Source organism: Mastacembelus armatus, chromosome 4, assembly GCF_900324485.2.
Source record: "Mastacembelus armatus chromosome 4, fMasArm1.2, whole genome shotgun sequence".
In the NCBI taxonomy this organism is placed as follows: Eukaryota; Metazoa; Chordata; class Actinopteri; order Synbranchiformes; family Mastacembelidae; genus Mastacembelus; species Mastacembelus armatus.
This window is the reverse complement of record NC_046636.1, coordinates 17,924,017-17,948,024: the sequence shown is the minus strand read 5'-3', so window position 1 is coordinate 17,948,024 and position 24,008 is coordinate 17,924,017. Positions and strand designations below refer to the sequence as shown.

The 24,008-nt window shown below is 40.3% G+C and overlaps 1 protein-coding gene across 5 annotated transcripts; it reads left to right on the top strand.

The window, feature by feature from the left end:
• Positions 1-1,780: 1,780 nt before the first annotated feature.
• Positions 1,781-23,665, top strand: btbd8 (BTB domain containing 8). 5 transcript variants are annotated; one of them, XM_026305106.1, is made up of 19 exons: positions 1,781-2,367; positions 2,601-2,716; positions 3,659-3,838; positions 5,520-5,644; positions 5,991-6,102; positions 7,774-7,863; positions 8,584-8,664; positions 8,756-8,852; positions 9,613-9,701; positions 10,721-10,823; positions 11,237-11,419; positions 11,503-11,673; positions 13,467-13,596; positions 14,528-14,589; positions 15,368-15,911; positions 16,541-16,628; positions 18,181-18,305; positions 18,389-20,287; positions 22,918-23,665. In XM_026305106.1, exons 2-19 carry the CDS (start codon positions 2,613-2,615, stop codon positions 23,412-23,414), a joined length of 4,680 nt encoding a protein of 1,559 aa, XP_026160891.1. In that variant the 5' UTR covers positions 1,781-2,367; positions 2,601-2,612; the 3' UTR covers positions 23,415-23,665. The 5 variants fall into 5 exon arrangements, with proteins under 5 accessions (XP_026160891.1, XP_026160889.1, XP_026160887.1 ...); XM_026305104.1 differs by lacking the exon at positions 22,918-23,665 and having other exon boundaries at positions 1,781-2,035; positions 2,319-2,367; positions 18,389-20,433; XM_026305102.1 differs by lacking the exon at positions 22,918-23,665 and having other exon boundaries at positions 1,781-2,199; positions 2,319-2,367; positions 18,389-20,433.
• The last annotated feature ends 343 nt before the right edge of the window (positions 23,666-24,008 follow it).

The following is a 24,008-nucleotide window of genomic DNA, read 5'->3' as shown; positions in this document are numbered from 1 at the left end:
TTTGGGCACAGTCCTTTGGGAGCCATAGCTCTCCCACTCCCTTTATCAGGTAGTGTTGTCTAAAGGAGTTTTCGTTTTTGTATTTTGTCCTCCAAGATACTTGCTCAAATATAGAGAATGTTGTTATCTTGATCTTTCTGTATAGAAATGTCAGTGAAGGTTGATTGTTGTACTATTTTGTATCTATTCCTGCTGCACATTGCATTTTGAAATTCACTGAGCCAAGTCTACACCATCTTATTTTATAAATAAACGGAGTAAGTGTCAATCTGTTGGACTGCACTGCTCTTTCAAAAACGATAATAACAGTGGTGTTTTTAAAGCTGTGCTCCGTGCCTCATGCCTCATGGTACTGTCTCAGAACAGTCACTCCAAGCTTTTTCACAGAAGAGATGAAAAACACCAGAAATAGTATGGGATGTGCTGTTATATTTAGCTCGAAGCTGAGTGGCACAGCAGTTGAAGTTAGTTATTTTAGGGCTTGTTGAAGAACAAACGTTTTGATATTTTTTTAGGTTTATATTTATAAAATTGGGTTATATGCCAAAGGGCACATCAATGTGGAATTATACTGAGATGTTTATTCATGTGTCAGATGCTCAGTGTTACATATACAAGTTTTAGTGCTGTGCCAGCACATAGCCACACACACATTTACTGCTGCTTCATCTGGGAACATTCAGGCAATGCATGATTTTGTCTTTTCTCCCCCACTATAAACATTTAGAGGATTAACAAATGTTTATTTGTGTATGTTTTTAAATGTTTTGAGAAATTATCCCAAATCTGCCATTTAAAAAATATGCAAATGAATTTTGTACTAATGATTTATTGCTTATAATTTACAAAGCAATAATAAATGATTTATTAACCTTTACAATCCCATTGGTTACAATTTAACTTAAGTATGCCTATGGAGAAAGTTGTAGTAGTATTGCTGTTATCATTCTACAATAGATCCTACTATTTAACCACATTTGACAGTTTTTGTGTTTCTGGCGCTAATGCAGGTTCAGACATTTACAGTCACATTTTCACTGACATCACAATAGAGATGTCATGACATAGGACAGGACAATGACATCAACACCACTCGGGGGCAACCTCTAGTGCTGCCTTCATTGCCAATTCAAACATAGACTTTTTATTAAACTTGAATTAAACTTCCATATAATGTTGCAAAAATGTTTTTGGTAAAAAAAAAAACATTAAATATGAATATTTGCATAATGGAGTTTATAGAGTCAGCTGGGATAAGCAGTATAGATAACTGAAAGATATATGGAGTTTAAAGATGATTTTCCAGTAGATTTCGAATAGATTTGTTTTATTCATCCAAAAATACAACCAGTACTGACTGACAACCAGACTGAAAACATGATTGTTGGTACAATAAAATAAATGTTTTCAGCCCTGAAGGTAAATTCAGAAGATTTAATAAATAAATAAATAATAAATTCTATGCATCATGTTTATTCAAGATATTAGCATATCAGAAGTACAGCCAGACTCAGATTTGAATGACATCCTGAGCCCCCTACCAACACCACCAGCAGGAGGCGCCTATATATAATTTAACCTCTCCATTATTAGCCTACTCATCAAACCAAAACCGTTTGAATGTAAGTTTGTTCCAGAATTTCGACCAGTAGAAGCAACATTTGAACGCATCATTTTAGGTTCCAGCTATTCTCTGCCTTGCAGTGCGCATGTGCTACAGCTTTCTGCTTCTGACGGGCGGGCCACTCCTTCTCCAGTTTGCAAACCGTGTGGCAAACAGCGCGCAGCAGTGACGTCAACAACGTCGGTCAGTGGGTCAGCCCGTTAATGGAGATAGTCTGTTAATGCTTATAAGCCGAACATCCCACGACTGAACTGCCGTCAATTTCTGCAGGTCTGTTTCATCAGCAGGCTTCAGGGTTTGAGCTATAAGAAGAGAAGCTGTTAATTACGAGCTGTAGCTAATGCTAGCTGGTGCTAGTATGCTAGCAGCGCGAGGAAAACAAGAGCGACACTTTCATTAATCTTCGAGCAGGTTAGGAAAAGCGAACACATGCTTTCCATGCACATACGGGAAGTGAGTGTGGCTCTGTGTGTTTTCTCCTGGGCTGCTTGTGAATAAATAAAAGCGGTGTCAGTCGCGAACTGGTTGTGCTTGGTGATCTCAGGGGAAGCAGGTGCTGAGCTACAGAGCGGATGGTATTGGCGTTTTAAATCTGCGCTTTGTCGTCACATTTCAGCAGAACCTTGGCTCGTCTCTTCACACTTTCAGTTATGTTTCACACCTGGTAAAACAGCGCTCCTCTGACTTGTCACAGCAGGTAAAGCGGTGAGAAATAGCGACTGCAGTTGTGTGACGTCACCCAGGTGAGTCAGGTAAAGCGGGCTTCATTGAAATATGTGAGTAGTCATATCGCAGCTCTATAGTGCATACACAAATCAACAATGTCAAGTCAGCTGATACTAAAGCAGCGCATTTGTCACAGGTTTAGACAACCTGCCTCACTTGGCTTCCTATAAAAGTTTTCCCAGCCAACAACTTGATTGTGTCTGAGCTACTTAAAGAATTTACAGCTGGAGGTTTCTGTCCTTTGTCCTAGAGGGCGTAAACTATGATCACCACCGAGGCAGCCAGAGAGCTCCAGGCCAAAGAGCGCAAACACAAAGAGCAGCTGAAGAAATGTTTAGCATCTGCTTTGTCTGCAGACCTTAACAGGTAAAGCTTGCAACTCTATAGGCTGATCTGCATTGGCCTGGGGTAACTGTCTGCATTGGGAAAAGGTCAGCACATGGCTCTTAGTGACTGACATTTGTCAGTGGGGAAAAATTCTTGCTGCTTCTGCAGCTTTTTTCAAGACGGATGGTCTTTCATCACCCAGTCAATAGCTGGGTTTCCATTCATTTCCTGCAAACCTGTAGGAGAAAGTGCAAAAACCTTAAAATCAGGCCTTAAATAATGGAAAACAGCAATGAAAATAAAACACTTATGATAATTTATTTAGTTATTAGAGGAATGATACAGTCTTTTCATCAGAATTGTTAAAAATGATGCTGAAAGGTTTGCTTGTATGATTGTGTATCAATAAAATTTGAATTTTGCTGTATCCACATATGACCAAAAGTGCTACAGGAAACAAAAAAAAGACCATCCTCATCAGAGGATTCCAGAAATTGCCAAAGCACCAGCACTTGCCACCCAAGTGGTAAGCCAAGTGCTGACCAATTTCTGGGTCACCCAGATCAGCCTCTAAGGCAGGAAGAGAGCTAATGATGGGGAAGAAGGAATGGACTGCCTCAGGACTGTGCTTGTTATTCTGAAGTGGAAAAATAGTTAATCAGATCAATGTTTGAACATCATAGATTGTAGAGGTCATTTGAGGAGGACTTTGAGTTCTTTCTGTTTTCTACTCTTGGCTGTTGTACAGCAGCTTCAGTAAGCGATCAGACTCCTTCATTTTATGCACACTTTGTATTGCAGATATGATTTTAAATGTATAAAGTGTTTAATGTGAGCAATTGGTCCACTTGTCTCCAGTGGTATTTGCTTTATGATGGTTTGTTTATTATGGTTTTATTGTTTTTGTCAATAGTAATTTGTTTACATAGATGCTTTTCCTTAAAGTGGATTTTAGAGAAACTGGTCCTACTGTTTCCCCAGGTTGCTGCAGGAAGAGCTGGAAGCTGATGTGTGTCTGTGCGCCGGCTCAGGCTCACTGCGAGCACACAAAGCCTTACTGCTGGCCAGAGCTCCTCATGTCCTTCAGGGACAGACGCACAAAGATCCCAGCATTATTCACCTGCCAGGTTATGATCTGACTGAGTTGAAAGATTTCCTCAGGTAGGTAATGGGTTCAGGTGGTTGTGGGTCTGATGATTACATCATTTGTGGCTGTTTTTTGTTTGTTTTTGCCTTTCAGACAATTTGCTCTCACAAAGGCTGATCTCTGCTTCTGCTTTCTCATAGGGGATGTGAGACATTATTTAGCCTTTTCTCTGTGTTGCAATTTTAGTGTCTGTAACACAGAGGGCGCCAAACACACCACTTGCAATCTGTTTGGCTTGCTGGTGTTTAAATGTTTGTTTTAAGGATTTTTGCAAAAGCTCCATCTATTGACTAATGCATGGTACATCACTTTTTCATGATAGCATAGAGACACACAAATCCCAGTTGTATGTTAATCATTTAGTGTGAGTTTCCAGAGTAGCAATTGTGTGATTTCCATCAAAGCTTTGCAGTGTGGAGTGCAAAAGGCTGTGACCCTCCGATTTGTGTCCATTTGCAGTTTATAATTAAGACAAGAAGAAAGAGTTGTCCTATTTTGGGTACACAGCCTGGAGTCAGAAATTTTATCTTCACCTCCTTGTACATATGAAACCTGCAGCATTGCTTGGTTTAGTTATCCAAATTTTGTCTTTCACAGAAGTCAAATTAAAATTAGAGCCATGTTGAAATTTTTACCATAGAAATTCATTATCCTGGATAGGTAAGGGTTTTGAAAATTACTGATTAGAAATGGTCATGTGCACATCCACCAAATCTCAGTGGGAAAGGTGCTGGATACGGATGTATCCTTATGTTAAATGCAATATTAATTTTACCTGCACATTAAATTCACAGATCTATTTTATTAGCAATGTTTCAGCCATTTTCAAAGGTAGCTAGTAAGAAAATGGAGGGAGATTTGCTCTCTGTACCACTATTTAGCATTCAAAAACATTTTTAGTCAAATAATCTCTTAGGTGTGATAAAAGTTGGATCCAGAAAGTTTGCTTTTTATTATGTGATTTTTCCAGAGTTTCCAGATTTCATCTGGATTTCATATGATTTTGCATTAAAACTGAAAATCATACTTACTATTAAGCAAGTGTAGGAACAATATCTATAGAAACAAATAGAGAGATGTTATCATGCATTAGGCACTAAAAGCACAGTACACTAAGTAGTTAACATAAGTTACCAGAAGTAAAGCTACAAGAAATTTTAATGAATTAACTGGATAACATTGTTTATTTAAAGATCACTCATTCTCCAAGGGTAGGCAGAAATGAGTATTAATCTGACTAGGCATTTGATGCCTTCAAATGTGTTCTGGGCACAGCTGCCTAGAGGAGACCTAGGACTCACCCAGCTGGTTAGCAGAATTTGGGGTTTCTTCTCAAGAAGGCTGCTGTGACAAAGGATGTCATGTTGCTGTGCTCGCATATGGATTACTCTGTTGACAATAACTCAAAAATGATAGTAGAGAAGGCACCAGCACAGCCTAGCAGAACAAGCCAGGATGCTACAGCATGTTTTAGAAATTAGCTACAGCATAAGCTCTACAGCATGCTGTCTCTGATGCAGGTTAATGTTAGTCAGTCACTACTTTATACATGCTTCATTGAGAAAGAGAAAATCCTGTGCGGTTCAGGCTGTGGCTGGCTACCGTGTCTCTGAAGTCACTGTGCATGGAATTAAATTGTGGTTTAAATAGGTGTGAAAGGTCTAGTTTTAATTAACCTCAGGCTCCCTCCTGCAGGCGAGTGTACACAGAAGACCAGAGCATGCACTCATCTGAAGTAATCCCACACGTGGAGGGCTCTGTGCCAGAAAGAACTCTGTCGGTTCCTGAGCCAGCAGACCTTCATAGCTCCACTGACTCAGGTAAACAAGTCAACACGTTTTTCCATGCAGGGTTTATTCAGGGTATGTGATCCTTCAGCTGTCCCCTTCTTCCTCTCCGTTCTTCACATCATGTTATCTCAGCCATAATCCACTTAAGAGCTAATCGCTGTGAATCCCTGTTGTTGGCACTGCTAATTGTAGCATTGTCCTGTTATGGATAATTTAAGAATCCGCTCTGATTTAACCTCATTTTATTATAACAAACAAACACAAATAATCTTATATTTGACTTCCACTGATTATAAACTTAAAAGCCTTTCTCTTCATCAACACGTCCCTTTCTGGCCTTTGTTATTAATCAGTCTCATCCTCTGTCTATATGCAGCTGTTCTTGAGCCAGCCTCAGGCCTTGGAGCTGACTTGCTGGATCTGTACCAGAGGGGACAACAGTGCGACATCGCTATCCAAGTAGGGGAACAAGTCTTCACCTGCCACAGGTAGAACAATTTTTTTCTGGGGTAGGTGGGTGGGGGGTTTGTTCACAGACCTCTGTTTTGTTACATCTGGAAGCCAAAGCTACTGTCTGTACTTTTTTCCCCTCTTAAAAGTGTCATGTCAGGTGGAAGGTATGTGGGACAGTGTTCACTTCAGTTATATTTACCACATATAAAATACTACAGAGGTTGCACATCTGCTGTTGACTTCTGCCTGTGTTGAACTGCAGTGGGTGGCCTCTGAATGACGCGGTGGTAGTAGCAGCAGCAGCAGCAGGTTACCATGGAGACAGGTTTTTCGAGCTTGTGCTGGACTATTTTTTGGTCTCTGCAGCAGTGATCTGTAATACAGCAGTGTTAGCAGCTACACTTTTCACCCAGAGCCTGAACCAGGGCTCCATCAGCCCAACACACATGCTTTTACTGCCTGGCATGAAGTTGTTTTTCAAAGGAAAGTTTAGCTTGTAAGCTATTACAGTTGTTGCAGAAATGCAGTTGTGCTAAGGTCAGAACAGACTTGGGTGGCAATGAAAACAAAATCTGTCTTTGTGGTCTGTGGAATAGAGCTGATAGTTGTTTGTAACAGGACAAAGAATTTTACGGTGGCAGAAAAATAGCAAGGTACATATGACTTTTCATCTAGATTTTCAGTGTGGTCCTTCCAGCTAACACCTTAATGTTTAAGTGACACAGTTGAGACCTGACATAGAAAACACAGAGGTATGGTTGACAAGATCAAGCCTATGCAGAAGTGACCCTGATTGATGCATGTTTTCTTCCTGCTCCAGAGCGAAAACATTTCTAATAATCGACATAAAAATCTAATTTGGACTTGTGGAAGAAATCTCTCACCACATTTGCTGCACACCACTTTGATTTGTTCGTTTTACTGTGAAAGGAATAGGTCTATTACAGCCTGACAATAGATTTTACATAATGTAAAATGTAACTTGTAAGTTCCAAATCCATGGGTTCCTGCTGAAGAAGCACATGAGAAATATATTGTTGGATTTTTTTTTTTTTTTTTTTTTTTTTTTTTTAAAGTGTCTATCCCCAAATGAGGTGGGCACTGTATTTTTGTAATTTTTAGCAAACGCTACTGTAGTAAATAGTAGCTACATCTGTTGGGTGCTATTTTCAGCTGAAGATTGATTCACATTTGGCATGCTAGTGAGTATTTATGCCAGCAGGACCTTATATGTGTGATCGAGTAGAGAAAAAAAAAAATCACATTTTGTGTACTTAGTAATGAAGGAACATCACCCAGTGCAGTAGTGTGGCTGACTGTTTGTGTTGGGCAACGGTGCACAGAGGAATAAGATACATTTTTAGGCTTTGGAGACACAGCATATACTTGTTAGTAAGATATATTCACTGTTGGCTTTGTTGACAATAAGAAAAATATAGTGCATCAGCAGACTTAGCCTTTATTGGAGCTAATTAAGTGCTCTCCACACCTCTGTGGCATTGTATTTCCATATCAGTGACAGCACTGTCAGGCCAGGGAGAATAAAAAAATACATTCTCCAGAGACTAGAGAGCACACAGTATAATTTTTTGTCCTCCTTCTTGTCACTTCAAAGCCACTTAAGTACACACAGGGCCTGTTAACATTTAAAATATTAAAATGGTGGGGGATCTGACACACAACTGCCTGCTCTATTGGGTTTCTAGGGCAATCTTGTGTGCGCGGTCTCAGTACTTCCGAGCCATGCTGAGTGGGAGTTGGATGGAGAGCTCCAGACAGTGCATCACTCTGCAAGGGTAAGACTGGTGTATCAGCATCATCTGCAGCAGGTCTCAGGGATCAATAATATCCCTCCACTTGTGCTCTAACAATTCTGCATTTCATCCCTGAACGACACAACCGAATTACTGCATGTAGTGCATTCAGTATTTATGCCTTGTTACAGAAGTGGCACTGTATAATATGGGGTTTTAGTCACAATGTCTGTTTCAACTCCACATAGCCAAACGCCCCATAGGCACCCACTTTCAGTAGAATCTTATATGGCTGGCACAATTTTCTACCAAGCAAGGTTACAGTCTGTCCTCTGTGAGGCATATAAATATAGCTGCCTGCTTAAGAACCCCCACCACAGCCACCCAGTCAGCCAGCCCCACACTATCACCAGCAGTCTCCTTTTTTCCCTCTGGGGAGAGATATGTCACTTGCCTGATCTGAGGGTGACTAGGGAAGACATGGCTGTCAGAATGGATAGCATTTGCCCTGACATGCAGGGAGAACGTGTGAAGTGGCCCTCAGGATGCAGTTATGTGGGCCGGTGCTGCACAATACAAAGATTTTGTTTACAGCAATCGCAGTTGTATTTGCAGTCCCTAGAGAGAAATATGCAGTAGAGACAGAAAAGTAAAAAAACCTGTGCTGTCTATGCCTAATCTCACATAGAGAATATTTGGGAGGAGACAATTCTGTATGTTTTTCTTTTTACTGTAAATAGATTGTCTTATTAACTGCTTCAGCTTAGGGCCAGATGAGATGGAGATCTTGCTCAGGTTTATGTATGGAGCCATTGTGGATCTACCCTCTGGAGCCAGTGCCAGGTACTGTATGTGGGGAGGAGGGGTTGAAATGAAATTAGAACACTGACCCAGAAAGCAAATTGAACTGTATTTGGTGTCTCCTGTCCCACAGTCAGGTGGTATTGGCAGCAGACATGTTGGGTTTGGAGGGGCTGAAAGATGTTGTGGAAATGGTACTGACTCGAGACTACTGCCGCTTCTTCCCCAAGGTCAGCTATACAGAAACTAGTAAATGCCTTGAAGGATGGTTGTCATTGGCTTATTACCTGTCAGTATGCGTTTTGTGCATGCCAGGTAGTTTCAAATGATAGGACTGCCCACCATAGGGTATTTTTCATATTTTCAGTGCTCACAGTTATCTAGGGCCGTTCTTTTAACTTTGGAAAGGGGTATATAACAACTTTCACTTTCATAGTATACTTACACTATAAGCAAACAAAATCTATATCTGATGTACATTCAAAAAAAGACCTTCTTCCTTAGTCAGTGCTTGAACTAAAGACTAATGCATCAACTGTCAATAAGGAGGATATAATATGACACTCATAGCAGGCCTAAAACAGAGAAGAGCGCATGATTGTTTCATTTTCTTCTTTTCTTTTCTTTTCTTTATTTCATAATGAGTTTGTGGTTATATTCAAATCTGTATTTAGTGCATGTTTCTTTTCCCCACTGCTGCCTTTATGGATCTGTGAATTGGAAGACATCTAGCAGCATGAGGAGTACCTGACATCACATCTGAAAACCCCATGAGCAAATCTATGTTGCTTTTGCTTTACACTTGATTGATTTAGTGCTTTGCCTGCGTGCTCAGTGTCAATAATGATGTTGTTTGATTCCTTTAAAAGCTTTTCCCTTCATTAACATCTTATAGTACTATGCACAAGGCAGTACATTACTGTACTGCTGGACATCACAGATCCCTTGGAAGATCACTGCATAAAGCTACTTTTCCTCCCATGTTTGCAGCCAGCTGATGGGGTTCAGAGAACAATTCTCGAGTGCCTGTCCCTCACACATGCTTTTGGACTTCAAAACCTTCACATGCTGTGTAAGAGGTGAGTGCACTTAGAACTGGTTGAGCAATTCCTACAGATGGCAGCCTGATATCCAAAATTGTAAATGCTGGAAAAATTATGGAATTAGGGCTTGTGTTATATAGTTTGGAAGTGTATAATCATATACATACTCATATCATTGAATTGTATCTATCATTCATCCTAGAATCTTTGAAAATTACATGTGAAATTTGAAAAAAAAAAAATTCCACCACAACACCATTCCTGCCACTAAAATTTACTTTAACATCTTGTTGCTAGGTATCTACCACATGGGTTTATATTAAAACTGCTCTTTTCAGTAAATGTGGCTAATATTTGCTGATCTCCAAATTATATATACTTTATGAAGGGAGAGAATTCATAGATGTATTTTTTTTTTTTTTTGTACCTTTCTTGGTTTCTGTTTTTTTGTACTTAAGAAAGCTTCACATTTCTAAAGATTATTTGTTAAAAGACATTCCATAGACACTTGGCTCACCTGGGTCTAAATTAATTGGAAAGCTAAATGCTGAAGGTGTGGCTTTATATTTTAGTGCGCTGCATAGCTTTCAGCAATTTCCCACCTGTTCAGAATAATCCATTCAGAATTTTTTACTTTCTCCTATGCTGTAGCTGAAATTACTGCAAGGCAATTGTTTTTTGCACACTGCAGTGAGTAGGCAACAAGTGTGTAAAAGTAGGTCATGGGAATAGGATGTGTTGAGTGAGCGTGTCAGCTGATCCTGATTAGAAAGTGGGTGGGTAGGAACACAGTCGTACTTTGTAGTCTCTGCTGCATCTGTTGAGTCAGGGTTTTATGACAATAAACCATAGTGCACTTCCCGGTGAGGCAGCGTGGTACTGAACTTCTCATCCTTACTTATTCAGTTGTTCTCTCAACGCATTGCCATTAGAGGCTGAGACTCCTCAGGGTTACATATTTACCAGCATCTATAATGTAGGATTGTGGCTGAGGTAAAATGGTGAAATTGGCCAGAAACTAAACTGTCCGTATACTTTATGATGCATATGTTCAGGTGGGTTGCGGAACATTATGTGAAGACCTGGTGTGAGAGAAACTTTTCCCTCATGTCCCCTGAGCTCCACAGAGCCTGCCTGACTGCTGTAATTGAAACCATGGTGAGTTCCTCCTTATGGGGGCATCAGTCATACCGTATTCATGCAATCTCACACGTATCATCAACCCATTCTCTAGTATTTTTTCACAGGAAGGAAATTCAACCATAATCTGATTGAAGATGACATTTATGAAATCCTCAGTTATTAAAGAAAGGCTAATTTAGGTATATGATGTGGATGAAGACAGATTGGGAGTGATCCTGTCTTTTGATAAATGAAATCTGTCTTTGCTTTGACCGCTACAGAAGGGGTGGTTCTGTGAGTTTTAAAAAACAAACAAAAAAAAAAAAAAAACTGGGGTTCAGCACTGGCCAAGAACTGTTACACAATTTGGGGATTCCCTCTGTTTTATTAGACTGTATTTTGTCTTGTCATTTAGAGAGTTTCTTTAGCTGATAGATGTTTCAATTCAGACCGTGCAGAATGCAGTAACCATGCTCTCTGGCACGGAGCAGTTGATTGGCAGTCTCCCAGAAGTCAAGTGGGCCCAACAGGTGAGGAGTCTTGCAACAGAATTACAAGAGGAGAGCCTGCGTGTGATTGTCCAGCACCTCCCTCGAGTCACCCGCACCCAAGCCTTCCAGGACCTTCGCAGGGTAAAGTGGTGATGTAGCTATGCCAATACATTGTCCTTCAGCCGAGGTTTCAGCAGTGTTCTCAGTGGCTGACTCTGTTACAGAGGGAAGAGTTTACTCGAGAGCCCACACTCCTGAAGAAGCTGTGTTCAGCCATCAGGGAGGGTGTGACCGTGGACAACTGCTGTGATCTTTTTGCTGCTGTGAACTATCTGTGTGGAGATGACATGGAGGAGGACCCGCCTCTAAAGCTGGGAAGTCAAAAACAAGATGAGGTGAAATGAAGTTGATTCTCTGACCATTGGTCTTTGACTCTTCAGTAGATATACTATGGCTATGCTGTGTTCAAAACTCATGTGATATGTATTGCAGTAAAAAGTAGGATTTATTTATTAAGGCTAGTGAGAATGATGCAAATACTCATTGACCAAATAACTGCACCATGATAACCATATCTTCCTAAGTAGATAAAGTTTGACCCAGCTACCTCCAGCTGTTTAACCTTAACTAGAGATTACCTGGGAAGAGCCCTGGGAATGACCTGACTTTCAACTGTCTAACGCTGTCAACCGAGGAAGACAGTAAGATGCTGTAAAAGCAGCTTGGAAGTAGACCTTGACTTACACAGCTTTCTTTGATCTAGATGTTTAGAAGTCTTTGCTAAGAACCATTATGTGCTTTTGTGTTTTATGCTTTATGTCATTTAGGGTGCAGGCTCCCATAAAACAAACTCCACATTTACTTGGCTTTTCAGACCCAAGCAAAGACCTAGTGGTAAATGTGGTAAGGTTTGGTGTGAATTAGTTAACGTGCAGTGTCCAGCTTGGCTTTCAATCTTAGCTTCTAACCAGAGTTTGTTAGGGTTCAGATGCTGCACAGCATGTATGAAAATGTGGAACAAGTTTTCTGATATAATTCTTATAGAATTTCAAGTTGCTATAGTGTGTATAGGTTTTAATGGTGTTGACCTGCCCTCTGAGCTATACATTCAGCTATTGGCTAATGAGGATGAGTTGATTAAATTAAGAAATCTTTCAATTTTACTACTTTGGCCACACTATGTGAAATTTCACCTAGAATGTTATAAACTGTTGGCATTGTATCAAGATGGTGAAACTGAAAATTTACAACACTTGTATACCTGCATTTGCCCCAAGTGTCTTTGCATGTCTGATGTGAGTGGACTCTCCTCCTAACACTTTAAATAACCTTGATCACATATAAAATGATACAAAGCATTGTTAATTACCATGGGCCCTGTGGACTAGTAAGTAACAAAACATCATCCCTTCAGCATAATTCAAAATTTTGTGTGTCTGTCCTGATTGTTCAGAACTAAACACCTTTGATTATAGCAGTGGTAGCATTATTACAAGTCCAAATTCACATTTACATATTTTTAAAGTCAAGTTGCTTATCTTCTAAATTTGGTTAACAAATCCCGTATTAAAACCAATGAAGAACTGATGGAATGGCTGTATTTTAATCTTCTGTGCTATGGTGAACCATAGTATTGCACTTAGTGATAATATATAATGTTGTTACAATGACAATGGGCAATGTTGTTTAACCTGCACAACTAAAATCTCAAATATAGTAATTGATTTTAATTTAGGTCTGATCAGTGTGAGTGAATCAGGTTCAGCTTGTGAGAAAGTGACCTGGCTGCACAAGTTAAAGCCCTGTAACTGCTGTACAGTATGGCAGAATGGATTAGGCTGAGGGAGACCATGACGTGTGCCAGCAGCCTTCACTAATCAGGCTGTGTGTGTGGTTAGTGCAGTGGATGAGGTAGAGATAGCTCCTCCCTACCTTCCAGCCCTGTTTTTATAATAAAGCATGGAAACAGGAGCATGGGCATCAGCCGCTGACATCACTTTCGCACAAGGGAGCTCAAGTGGATTCTGCACAGACACAGCAAAGGGTGAGGGAGGGACAGAGAAAGGGGGGAAGGAGGGGTAATCGTTGCCATGGTGAAAGGTTCTTTAAGCAGCTGCTGATTTGCTTGTGCTGTAGTGCACCCCTTTCCATTCTTCTCCTCTCCCTGTCTGTGGCCTGTTACTCCCAGCCTTTCAAGCAAGAGATCTGTACGCTACGCAGTCGGCTGTGGACCTTCCTGCTTCAGACCTTTTATGCGGTGCGCCACACGCAAGGATGGGAGACTCTGTCATCCAAACACAGAGAAAAGATTCTTGCAGGTAACGTAGTGTATCCTTGCTATGAGCTCTCTTTTTTCACTGCAGCATGAAAACCCTGTGTTGGGTTTTCTTGCTGCAGTGTGTGCGTGTGTGTGTGGATGTATGTGTTTTTTTTATCCCCCCTACCTAACCAAGCCTAATGCTCAAGCCGAAGCTCTGCATCACTAGAGATGGACCAAAGCCCTTTGAGCATATGCTGCTGTCTGATTTAACATTTAATGTTTTCTTCAACACATCTGCCTGTGCACTACTAACACTTATTGCTTTGCCAGTGCTGTTCTAAAGCATTTTAACTTTTATGTTTTTGATTATTTGTGTATACTAACATGGTAAATGCACCAGACACCATGCTTGTTTTTAGTGGGTGGAAGTGAAAGACTGAATTTGCGTTTTTCTCGACATGTACAAGATAAGAAGCATTCACAGACACAAATACTAAGACACTTCCTCACTATTGCACTACTAATGTGTTAATATGTACTTCATGAATAATTTATACAGCTAGTATGTGAGCCTATTACTGGTAGATTTCTTGCTTTTGTAATAGAATTCCAGGTCTCATATGAACTAATAGCAAATGCACTGTTGAAAATTGTGTAAATGTCAATTTTTTTGTTTAAATAAGAAATAGTACATATAGTACAAGTGTGTGTGTGTGTGTGTGTGTGTATGCCCACACATACATACATATGTAAGAGAACTGTAGTATTGGCTGACTGATCAGTCCATTGATTTTATGTTTGTTTTGTTATGGTCAAAGCATGAACATGGTCTGGAAAGAGGGATTTATGAATGAAAAGGATGGCTCCTCTAGCTCAGCCTTTTTTTTTTTTTAAATCATAATTATGTTCAAATTTGAATAATTTATTTGCAGGCACGGTACTGACTGATTTATTGGTGATTTCATCTTGATTTTAACCTGTTTTTACAGATGCTATTGATAAAGGGGATAATAGAAGACTTGGTAAAAAGCCTGTATTCACTAGCTCACAGGTAATGTTATTTAACAATTATTAAAGGTTTATTTTTGGATCAAAAACAAGAAACCAATTTTAGTTTTAATCCCAACTCTGACTTAGCTAATGATCTGAAGTTATGAGGCAGTTTTAGCTCAGAGAAATCCCTGCAAGTTTGTGTAATCCCTCAGTAATTACAGTCTTTGGCCATCAGAAGCCATATGCTATAAACGCCCTACCCTCGCAGCAGAGAGATACCTTACAGTATGAAATGAGCAACAGGGTTTCTCTAAACAAATGTGTAGCTGAGATGAGCCTGGCTGAGGGGATCAGAGATGGTTTGTCAAGATGTTAGTAATGAATGGCCGAGAACAGAGGAGGTGCTGCACATCTCTGAGCAACTAGTTTGGTGGAGTCGGGACAGGAGCTTTACCTTTCTTTATACTTTTTGTGTTAATTCTCATAACGTGCAAGCTGCAAATCTCATGTATTTGCTTCAGTCATGCTCAAAGGCTTTTTGGAGTTACTGATTTAAGGAAATTTGCAAAATGTCACAAAATAACATATCCAGTCTTCCTGCCATTGATATCTGCTAAAAAAAAAAAAAAAAACCCAGAAAATAAATAAATTATTAGCCAAATAAAGAAAAAAAACACAGTAGGATTAACAGTGGTTATTTGATTGTGGTTGGTTTATCAGACTATAACCTTTAGATCTTTGAGGTACCTGTGGTAATACTCCATGTGTATCACTGCTTACTTGCTGATTAATCCAGTCTTACAGTTTGATTAGTGTGACCTTTTTCTTCATTTCAGCAAAGGGCTGTAAAATGCCCTTCATCTGCACCTGAGAGTCCTCCTGTGCTTAGGACCCAGAGGGTGTCTGAATACAAAACTTCTTCATCCCGTAGCACTGTATCAGCCATGAAGTCTGATGGTCTAGGGACAGCAACCAAACCAGGAGATGGTCACGCATCCAAGGCAAAGAATGTGAAGAAGGCAGGCGATCGGACTGTAACAACCAAAGGAAAGGCAGTATCAACTGGCACACCAGTTGTCAATGGCTCCGGAGCTACAGGCGCCAGGCGGGATGTGCCTAGTGCCAATGGCTTTAGAAGCTCTCATGGAGCAAAAGAGCAAGAAAAGAAGCCAACCCCAAGTGCAAGGTCTAAAACCTCTCCCCCAAGCTGCACATCTACGAGCCAAGCAGCAGCAATAAAGGCTCAGAAGAGCTCAGCTGAAAAGGCTGACAGCACTGCTGGCACCACCCAAACTCAGCATGGTGCCTCGTCCACATCAGGCAGTGCCTCGCCAGAGAACAGTGCCAGCAGTCCTCGTAATGACACCCACTCCATTCCAGGTTTACACTCTTTATTGATTTCTTTACATTTTGTCATTGTGACTGACATCATTTAACAATATAGTACATCACTGCAGTCAACCTTAGTCAGCTTCAGACATCGTAAAATAGCTGAATATGAAAGGCCCTGCAGAATAATTAGTATGATGAATGTTGTGCTATTGCCAAGAGGGATTTTTGGAAACAAAGGCAGTGTTATGTATAGATGTAGGTTAATCACGAAACAAAGCTCATGCGACTGTCCTTGGCAGCTTGCAGGTATCAAACTAACAGCACTACAGCAGAGGTCAAAGCCCTATACAGCTGTCACAGATGAAGGTGGAACTGATCAATTTAAGCTTTTGTGGTGAGGTTTGTTTTGAGGAGGTGGGGTAATCCCATCTCCTACTAGCAAACCTTAGTTGTCAGTTCAAGTACACTGGTGCAAGTGTAGCATCTGTCCCTGTACCCCACCCTGAAAGTGATATGCTAATCAGCTGTGATGTGTGGTCATACACAGAAGATTACTAGGTTTATTCTTAAGTAAATCAGGAGTCATATGTGTCATTTTGATTTACCTTTTTTTCTTATCCTGTCTGGAAAACTGCTGTTTACAACAGTTACATATTTGGTTTATGTTATCTGTTTAGGTGCAAAGCCCAAACACCAAGCCAAGGCAGTGAACAAATCCCCACTGACAAAACCTCCTCAGAAGTCAGACACAGCAAAGACCAGCAGGTGGGTTTTAGTCCTAGCCTCAGTATGCTTTCTCATAGCATCTCTTGTATTCAGTGATGTTTTAGGCCATTCCTTGCCAGGGGAGGTTTCGAGTTCAAGAGAGCAGTTCTACAATCCAGAAAGTATTTTGGTTGATAATTTCCTCTACACAAGCCAATGAGCATTAAACAACTGTGAATAAACAGTATTCAGGGCATAAAAAACATGAGATATTATTGTTTGTGAGGTAGATTGTCAATTTTGCTCACCACTTTGACTCAGTCTGCCATTCTGCCAGTATGCTGTCAGTCTCATACAGTAATAGTACCAAGGGGCAGTGGGAAAGGTTGTGTCAAAAACAACAATAATGAAAAAATACAGCTTATTAAGAACGCATGGGAGGGTACTGCGTTAGGAACTTGACTTGTGATTTATAGGAATACTAAAGATGTATCAGAATGGAAATAATGAGTAACCCAAGGAGAGATCACAAGCAATACCAACTCAACTGTGCCATTTCTGTTGCATTATATGTTGAACTACAGATTGTACAGTTTCAGTATGAACTTGAATGTAGTCTTTCAGTGGCATGAATCCTGGCTTCAACTTTTCATGTCCAGTTCATGTTGCTATACATACTGATTATCAATATATCCAACAGTATGAAAGAGCTTAAAGCTCTCAGGTCTGAGGAGACAAAACAAACATGCAGGGCAGTAATATTTATTTTTAGGGAACATGTGGCTGTCATGGGAGATTAAAGCAGCTGTGTAACATTTATTGATAAGTTTCTTAATCTGGCCTTCAAAAAATATCCATTTTACTGTTGGCATCATCCAAATATTTAATGGACTCCATGCAAAGCATCCATGAAAATTAGCCTATAATAAGCCTGGTAAAACATATTTTTCTTTCATCTCTGGATTGGCTTCTTGTGTATGGAAATAAATTGTAGTTATCAGTTCATCATTATAGTAATGAAATTTTATTCTTCCATGTTTGTGTGTTTATAGCCAACTGAAGTTAGATATGTAATTAGCAAAAAAATGTAGGTGATGTGGGAGAACAGTTAACATTGGACTCCTGTGTTTAGGCAATGAGACTAATCATTTGTACATTTTTTTTTTTTTTTTTTTTTTTTTTTAAATCAGACCTTATTTTCAATGATTGCCTGTAAAGCTGATTTAATTAAACTGTAAGGATGTTGGATAATGATTTGGTTTTTAACTCCATCAACTTTGAGCACACAGCAAATCTCCAGCTGTAAAAACTTGCTTGTTCTTGAAGTGAGATTTTTTTAAAAAAACAGGAGAATATCCTTGTCAAGGACATATATAACAACTTAAAATTCTTAGCATTGGTACTCCACTCATGTCTCAGACTTGTCCTTGACAAAATGGGTGAAAAGAAACTTTGCTGCCCTCCACTGGTTTTAAATATTAATTCATGATTTACTTGCTCTACAGCTCTTACCATAAATGTTTTTTAATGATGAACTCAGTTAGTGCCGTTGATAATTGGGATATTATGGTAAAAACTTGTTTTATGGTTTTGCCTGTTTCACTGATCACAGCCCTATCAATAAGTCAAGTGTGAGAGAAAGTGGCAAAGTCAAAACTGGTGCAACAGAGAAAGCATCTACTGGAGCGACAGCAGCAAAGGCAGACACTAAGGGAAGAGGCACACCAGACCACCATGGTGAGATGTTCAAAGCCTGTGTATTTCAATTGTCTCTAAATACAAAAGCAAAATTTTAAAATTTTGTTCTGTCTTTGGTGCAGCCTCCAAGCAAAGCTCTTCCATGAAAAAGCCAGCATCTCCCAGAAAAGATGACAGCAAGGACGGGTTGAAATCCTCCACACTAAACAAAGCAGGCAATGAAGCCCTTAAAAAGACCACAAAACCTATTTCAGGAAGTGCGGCTCCCACTAGATCTAGTGCTAAACCCGCAAAAGCCTCTCCAGCCCCCTCTAAGCAATCTTCAGTAGCAGCTGCAAAGTCTGGACCAAAGCCAAAAAGTACCACTGAATTATCTTCAGAGAAAACGTCACCAAAATTTGGAGGAACGTCCAGGACCTCAGCTGCTGCTGCCTCCAAGAAATCAGGAGCTAAAGGAAAAGATGCAGTGAACAGTAAAAATTCAGGCTGTAAAACTGAGCTGGGTACAATGGAAAACACTGGTAATATTGCTGAGCATAAAGATAGTGTACAGGTAGTGCCCTCTGACCAGCCTGCAGCACTAAGTGTACAGTCAACAAGCCAGGGAGGAGAAGATTCACTTACTGTTCAATTACAGTCAGGGACTAAGAGTTTTCAGAAGACTGAAAAACAGTCAGGAAACACTAACGATGAAGGAGATGAGACTGGTGACAAGCCAGCAGCTAACATTCTTCATTCAGAAGCTTGGAAACAGCCTGAAGGGAGTAAAATGAAACATTCTCCAAGTGGTGCCATCCCTGTTCACATCAGTGGACAGCAAGGTCATGAGATCGGCTCACCAAGTTCTCCAAAAGAACACCCCATAGATACCCCCTGCAGCATGGGGAGCACTGGCACTCCCTTAGAGGACTCCTGGAGCTGCATCCACCATCAGGTAAGCCCAGAATCTGAGACTGGCAGCACGCATACCACTTCCTCTGACGACATCAAGCCACGTTCAGAAGACTATGATGCAGGAGGCTCGCAAGATGATGACTGCTCCAATGACCGAGGTGTTTCCAAGTGCGGTACCATACGCTGTCATGACTTCTTGGGACGCAGCAGTAGTGACACAAGCACCCCAGAAGAATTAAAGATGTATGAAGGCGGGACTGGGTTGAGAGTGGAGGTGCGGCTGCGCGGGAAAGAGGCAGAGACCACCAGTGAGGAGGAGGGACTGCGACGACATCCTCGTTCCTGGTTGCAAAGAGATGAAGTTCCTGTTGAGGAGGAGCACTCAGAAGTTGAGGCTACTGTCACTATAAAAAGTGTCCCAGACCACCAGCTCTTCTCTTCTGAGGAGGAAGATGATGATGAAGAGGAGACAGAAGATGAAAGGTCAGAGGTTGAGGTTATCCAAGGTCAGGCTCCACTGCCACCACCTGAGCCCTCACCACACTTTCAGGGAATTGTCAACCTAGCGTTTGATGACGACGGTGTGGACCACGAGAATGACCAGCCCGAGTACCAGTCAACTTCTAACTTCCATCGTTCAGTGTTACTCTCTGTTGATGAGTGCGAGGAGTTGGGGTCAGAAGAGGCCGGTGTCCAAACTCCACCTCAACAACCTGATGACACTGTCACTCCCTGTGATGTTTTCGAGGTTGACTCCAGAGCTCCCCAGTCCTATTGTGCTCCATGCAGGGACCAGCAAAACCACCTGCCATGCAATCTTGAAAATGCAGGTTTGAATTACCAAAACCACACAGATGAACATGTCGTATTCCTCACAGAGATCGAGGAGCTTATGCAGGTGGATGAAGAGAAGTCCAGCGTCCCTCCCCTAGACACTGACACTAGGGACATCCCTTCCCAGGAGCGCCCGTGCCATCTGGACCTGCGGCATGCTGAACAGTACAACGGAGGGCTGCGCAAAAATCACACCAATCTCTCAGAAAGCAGGAAGGCTGATTTACATCTAGACTTAAATGAGCCTAAGCTGTCAGGGGACTCTCCTGTACATGCTGCCCAATCTCCAGCAGGTAATGTATGATCTATGGACTTTTCCTAGAACCCAAATCCACACCCATCTTATCTCCCTAAACTCCATTAGTAAAGGTATTGATTATTTCTGCAAGATTCATTCTCCTCTGCTGTCATTCCTTGAACCTGTCCAACATAAACCTACCCCTCCTTCAGAAAAACAATATCATTGAGCATACTAGTTTAGTAACTAGTTATAAATACAATTTCAAATGAAATCAGTTATCGTCATATTTTCTTAGCTTAAAGGCCTGCTTTCGTCTCAAGCAATTCATTGTGTAGCTGTTGTAAATTTGAATTTGCAACATCATCTTTTTAAAGATGGAGATTAGTCTCATCAAAACAGTCTAAACTGTAAATTTAAGCAACTAAACTACCTTTAGCCAGTGGCATCTGCCTTGGTAACTCATAGACCTTGATAACTCAGTTTACACAATAAAGGGGTAAGCAGTGTACATTTCAAGACTGATCACAGAATTGAATTTGTCAAAAATAATTTGCCTTGTGACAAGGCCTGTTACATAGTTATTACAATGCACTTTTATGTACATAAAAAAGATGTTTTTATTATTTTTGTCATTTCTTTTATGCAGTGGAAAAGTCTTTGGCCTTTTTAAGCCATAAATAATTTGACATAGCTGAAGGTGCTATGTATAGCATTTTGACATCAACATGTCATTTCTAGATTATTTTTGATCTGTTGGTATAATTCATATTACAGTCAGACCTTTGTTGAGATAATTTTCTGTTATATCACTGATACTAATATTGATGAAGCTTGTGTTCAGACACACACCAGTGTTGTTTCAGATGAGTGTCACTTTTTTCTCTTGCACCATGAATGTTTCTTTTACTTTTGCTTTTTTCTAAAGGAAAAATATGTTCATTTTTTCCCCATTCATTACATCATTGCTGTTTTGAGAAACACAGCTTTTGTAAGATCTTCTTTTGTGACCTAAAGCACCAGTAAATCTAGACATTGTGGTGTCAATTGCAGGGTCGCATCACTTGACACCACATGGCTTCTCAGTCGTGGCATTTGTGTTTACAGTACTTATACTTCTATTTTAAAACCTGTCCATCCATTCTCTATTCCACTTAGTCCAGTTCAGGTTTGCAAGGGTCTGGAGCCAATCCCAGCTGATGCTGTGTGGGTGGCAGGGTACACCCTGGAAAGATCACAGGGCTGACACCTAGAGACAGACAAAGAGTCACACTCTCATAGGCAGTTTATTTAGAGTCACTAGTTAACCAAACCCCAACCTGTATGGAATGTGGGAGGAAGCTGGAGTATCCAGAGGTAACACACAGGCAATGCGAACCGAAAGCCTCTAGGGTCGAATGGGATTAGAACCTGGAACCTTACTGCTGTCACGTGACAGTGGTATCGCTGTGCCACCTTTTGAAAGATGTGTGTTAAAATGCTATATGTACCACTTTCATTTTTTTTTTTTTTTTTTTTTTTTTTTTTTCCAAAAGTTCTGGAGAGTGAACAATCTGACATAAAGGTCAAATATGAAAATTTGTACAAAAATATAACACTGAACTTCAACTGCTTCTCAGAAAAGTTAGTTATAATGGGGAAACTTTTCCATTGCATCTTCAACTTTTTTTTCTTTATTGCTATGCAAAAATGTTTGTTTTGTTTTTTTTTGCATTTTACACATGCGTGCTTCTATTAAATTCATTTGTCATTCCCCTGTACCATTTCATTATTTACCATTTCATTATTTCTATTTTTTTGTTATCCATACATTTTGGTATATCCGCTAGACATGTGTCTAGATACATAGATTTCCACTTTTTTTTTTTTTTAGAAAACTGTGTTTTGTTGTCTATAAGCTTTTGTTTGGTAGGTTTGTGTAGTGTTAGTAGCCTCCTCTGTAAAGTATGTGATGTGTCTCTATAGCAACTGTCATGGTTCTGCCATGTCTCTCTTTTTTCACTATCATATTCAAGAAAAAAAAATCTTGCTGCACCATTATCTAGGGTTTATCTTGATGCAAAAGTGTAAATTATTTTATTTTCAGCATCAAACTATGATTGGTTACTTCATTGTTTGCCATTTGAAATTGTTGAAAATAGAAAACAATGAATGTCAAAATAAAGTTGGTGGTGTGCCATCTTTTGTGCTACTAAGTAAAGCACGGTTGCTTGCATTTAGGTTTTTGTGACAGTATTTTATATTTTACAAGTCTGTTTGTTAGGCCTGTTCTTATAAAGACATACACATATATCTCAAAGCATATCACTGTTATTGACAAATGCAAAGTTCACTGGTGCTGGCAATGCATGGCTTACTTTGTTTGAACAGGTGGATAAAGAGATGCATTCAGAAAAGCATTCCTCTGTGCATCCCTTTAATGCAACTGTCTAACCAGGATATCGGGGTTAGATAGTGAATTCCTAATCAGTTTAAAATGAGTGTTGGTAATGACCATAATGTGGCCACGTCACTGCTTTTGTCACGTGACTTTACTATGGAATATCTTTAAAAGGATGCAGTTGCATTAAGGGTAAACTTTCAGCAGTCTGTGTTTTGTTGTATACAGTGACTAGTCTGAAATGAAAAAAAAAATGGAAGAAGTGAATCAGTTTGTCATTTTGCAGTATTGTCAATTGTTTTTAGGGGACAATGGTTGTGACAGATTGGATCAAACCTCCAAACATGACCGCCGACCATCCAAAGTCCTTTCTCCCATTTACGAGATGGATGTGGGAGAAGCCTTTGAGCACTGCTTGGACAAGGACAGGGATGTTAAACTGCAGGCAGAGGAAGAAATGCAAAGAGCAGATGATGACAAAAGCAGTGAGTTTGCAGAGCGGGACTGGAGCCTGCTCAGGCAGCTCCTATCAGATCAGTCTAATCTGGGTGTCATAAACCCTGTCCCTGAAGAACTCAACCTGGCACAGTACCTTATCAAGCAAACACTGTCCCTGTCACGTGACTGCATGGACTCGCAGACTTTCCTGTCCCCAGAGAAGGAGACCTTCAAACGCTGGGCAGAGCTCATCTCACCCATGGAGGATTCGTCTACGAGCATCACTGTGACTAGCTTCTCCCCAGAGGATGCTGCATCTCCACAGGGGGAGTGGACCATCGTGGAACTGGAAACACATCACTGATTGAATAGAGGAGAGCCTCTGAGACAGTTTACACTTTCTCTTTGAACATCTTTACATCAACTTTGTCTTAATTTATTATATAGTCTTATTCTGTCTCTGTCCTTATGACATGTGGACCTATGGACTTTGCAACAGCTTATTTGCATTCCCCTTCATGCCTGTGTGGAGTGGAGTGTTTCTCGGCACGAGTGGGCTGTGATGCATGCAGAAATTTTTGTATGTTTGACTGTTTAATTGATGTTGCTTTGAAGGCCCTAGAAAAAATAAGACCAAATCACTACTTTCATTACATGGCAGTCTTCATGGTTGACTAAAGTTTCTTCAGGAAAAATAATACCGGCCTACTGCCCTGCATTTAGTGTCATATTGAAATAAAGTTTTGTTTCTGAAAAAAAAAAAAAAGGTTCTTCTATATCCTGATGTAGAGGACACAGATCTATTGTACTGATTTAGATTTCAGTTTACTACATTTTTTATATTTCTGCACAGGTGTATTTAATAACGTTAATTAACAGTGGAGTTCTCAGCGTTCTCTTCATTACTTTTAGGATATCCACAGGTGTAAATACTATGACATAATATTATCTTTTAACT

Coding starts and splice junctions, on each gene's coding strand:
- btbd8 (XM_026305106.1), top strand. CDS start 2,613: ATGATCACCACCGAGGCAGCCAGAGAGCTCCAGGCCAAAGAGCGCAAA. Junction 2,717..3,658: donor TTGTCTGCAGACCTTAACAG/GTAAAGCTTGCA, acceptor CTGTTTCCCCAG/GTTGCTGCAGGAAGAGCTGG. Junction 16,629..18,180: donor GACACAGCAAAGACCAGCAG/GTGGGTTTTAGT, acceptor CACTGATCACAG/CCCTATCAATAAGTCAAGTG.